Source organism: Polypterus senegalus, chromosome 3 (genome assembly GCF_016835505.1).
Source record: "Polypterus senegalus isolate Bchr_013 chromosome 3, ASM1683550v1, whole genome shotgun sequence".
NCBI classification, from domain to species: Eukaryota; Metazoa; Chordata; class Cladistia; order Polypteriformes; family Polypteridae; genus Polypterus; species Polypterus senegalus.
In genome coordinates, this window is record NC_053156.1 from 77186977 (window position 1) to 77190119 (window position 3143).

At 32.0% G+C, this 3143-nt stretch overlaps 1 protein-coding gene across 1 annotated transcript; it reads left to right on the plus strand.

The window, feature by feature from the left end:
• The first annotated feature begins 312 nt into the window (after positions 1-312).
• Positions 313-1341, plus strand: LOC120526571 (trace amine-associated receptor 13c-like). Its single transcript, XM_039749736.1, has one exon. It carries the CDS (start codon positions 313-315, stop codon positions 1339-1341), a length of 1029 nt encoding a protein of 342 aa, XP_039605670.1.
• Positions 1342-3143: the final 1802 nt, after the last annotated feature.

A 3143-nucleotide genomic window follows, 5' to 3' on the forward strand; every position in this document is an offset into this window, starting at 1 on the left:
AGCCCCCTTACTGAATTTCAATTTGATTTTCTTTTCCTTGACTTGTTTTCATTATACTGACCTTTTTCCATGCTTCCATTTGGACACAAAGGTAAATAGACCTAATTTGTGAAGATAAGAGTTTCTTACACACAGCTAATCTTGAATTCTGTCCTTTACTTAGAGTTGTGAAATTTTTGAAGGTCTCCTGAGAAGAAAGGCACATAACTAATTAACCGTTGAAGTATATAAACATAGTGAAACAAAAGCTGCAGTAACAATGATAAAAAAACAAGTGTGTTTCATTGCTTACATTTTATTCACTTGTAAACAATGGAAATAATTAATCTGGAGGCTCAGCAAAGTAAGCAATATTGCTACGTGTTTAATAAGTCTTGCCTTAAAGAAATATGGGCACCTGAAGTCTCTGTGATTCTTTACATTTTCTCAGCATGTTCTGTTCTGATTACAGTCTTTGGAAACCTTCTGGTAATCATTTCCTTTTCTCACTTCAGACAGCTTCATACACCAAGCAACCTGCTTGTTTTATCACTGGCAGTGGCTGACTTTTTTATTGGAGGATTTTCAATGCCTTTTGAACTGATAAAACTTATTGAAAATTGTTGGTATTTTGGGGATACATTTTGTTTTGTGCACTCCTTTTTCAGTTTTTTGCTTACCTCTGTTTCTGTTAGTAATTTAGTATTAATAGCTTTTGACAGATATATTGCTGTGTGTGATCCATTTTTTTATTCAGCTAAAATAACAATTCCTATTATAGGGATTTTTATTGCTAGTAGTTGGGGCTCATCCTTTGCATATACATGGGCACTAGTATATTTCAAAGGAGTCATATTTACATATGAAACAATCAATGGCTGTCTAAGAGACTGTGGAGGATTGTATACAGAGGTATGGGGTTTAGTGGATCTCTTTGCCACATTTATTTTACCCTGTTCTCTAATGGTAAGTCTGTATGTAAAGGTTTTTATAGTTGCCAGAAGACATTTAAAAATAATTAATTCAGCTTCTAAACAAATTAATAAAACTAACAAAAATCAGGGTAACATATCTAAAAAGTCAGAGAGAAAAGCTGCAAAAACTTTAGGAATTGTAATATCTGTTTTTCTTCTTTGTTGGGTACCTTACTATTTATGTATAATTATTAACTCATATACTCAAATTCAAGTGCCATTTGCAGTGTATAGTATTTTTACATGTGTAGTTTATTTTAACTCAGGAATGAATCCAATCATTTATGCTTTGTTTTATCCTTGGTTTCAGAAGTCACTGAAACTTATTATAACATGTCGGGTATGCAGCCCTGCTTCATCCCTGATCAGAATGTTCCCAGAAAACTAAGACTAATTAAAAAGCCTCCTTATTTATTTAATGTCTTAAAATACTGAAATAATGAATTACATAATTGGAGTTACGTTATGTATGAACTTACTTTCTGAAATGACTGTAACACAGTAGCTTATCTTGTGTAATATTTTAAAGGTATACTTGGAGATAGTGAAATTTAATCTTAGGTAATACCATCACATTGCATATAACATTTTAAACAATTTACTTCTGGATTACAGCATATCTTTCTATTTTTAAAATTAAGTGTTAGAAATTCTTAAAGTTTTACCGTGTGCCCTGTGCCTGCATTCTTTTTATTATTTTTATAGGGTTTTTTATAACATTATGCATCATAATTAGAGGAGTTGCTATATTACCAGAAGAAAATATTCATGCTGTCTTCAGTTGTAATTCTGATATTTTATGTATGTACAATCACATTTAATTCAGATCTAAATATGCTTTTTCACGTCTTTTCTTTGACTAAACAGTGACTTGGGTTAAGCAGGTTTATGAATGTTATTCGATGATATATTGAAAAGAACAGGGGCATAAAATGTAGTTTTATTGAGGGCCAAAAGTAACCCTTTATACAGGTATATACTATATACAGTACCCAGCGCAGGCCAGTATGTTTCAACAAATAACTAGCACCTCTGTTACCTTACAAACAAAACACCCAGGAGCATTTCCATTTGTCACAATTGTATGTCATTTTTTACTTCTCTTTTCAAACTGTCTTCTTTCTTTTTCACCTTTTTATTCTTTTGGCCATTGAAGTATGTGAGTATTTTTGCTGGTTTCTGCATCTGGTGTGGTTAAATACTGCAGTATCTTTATCAGACACAAAATCAATCCTACTAAAGCCACTCATTATGGCAATACACTTTGCTCTCAAAAGACACTGAAACAAAAATTAATGCAAAAAAATGGGTGTAAATACACTGATGATGGATCACACAGAAAATAATAACAGTCACACTTAATAGTAGAGGAAACACAAAAAAGCATTTTTTATCCACATGTAAACAATGTCAACAGAAAAGACAAAAGAATTGTGTAGGGAGGTGACAGTAAACACGTAAGTTGCGGCAGGGTAGTCAACCCTTATATCTGTGCAGTTTTAGAAATGAGTGGAGTAGCAGCAGCTGTGTGTCTACCTACTGTCTCCTTTATGAGGCTATCACATATTTAGTATAATGCAAAAAAATAAAAACACTGAAGTTCTTTAGGGCAGTGTGATATATCACTCCATCCATCCATTATCTAACACGGTATATCCTAACTACAGGGTCACGGGGGTCCTCCTTTTTATCTTTTCTTGTTGGGTCATTATGAGCAGCCAGCTTCCATTCTAATCAAATAATCATGATAATAATAATTCTTTACATTGCAGGTCTATTTGCTATAGTGTACTGCACAGTACAGGTAACCACAAGCAGTGTAAATGTAATCCTGTTAAATTATATATACTGTAGATATATATATATATATATATATATATATATATATATATATATATATATATATATATATATATATATATATATATATATATATATATATATAATCAATATATAAGACACACATTAAAGGTGGTCTTTGAGAAAACTATTGATCATCACAAGCCATATGCAACATGTTTAGTATATCGATGATAAGGGCCACATTAAAAATCTCCAAAGGCTGGGTACAGCTTGGAGAACTTGAGTTTGACATCCCAGAAATAAAAGAATAAATCAGAGTATGAAGTGCAATGAATCTCTATACTGCCCGAGGAGTGTTACTAAATATTGATTAATTCATTCTTGGAA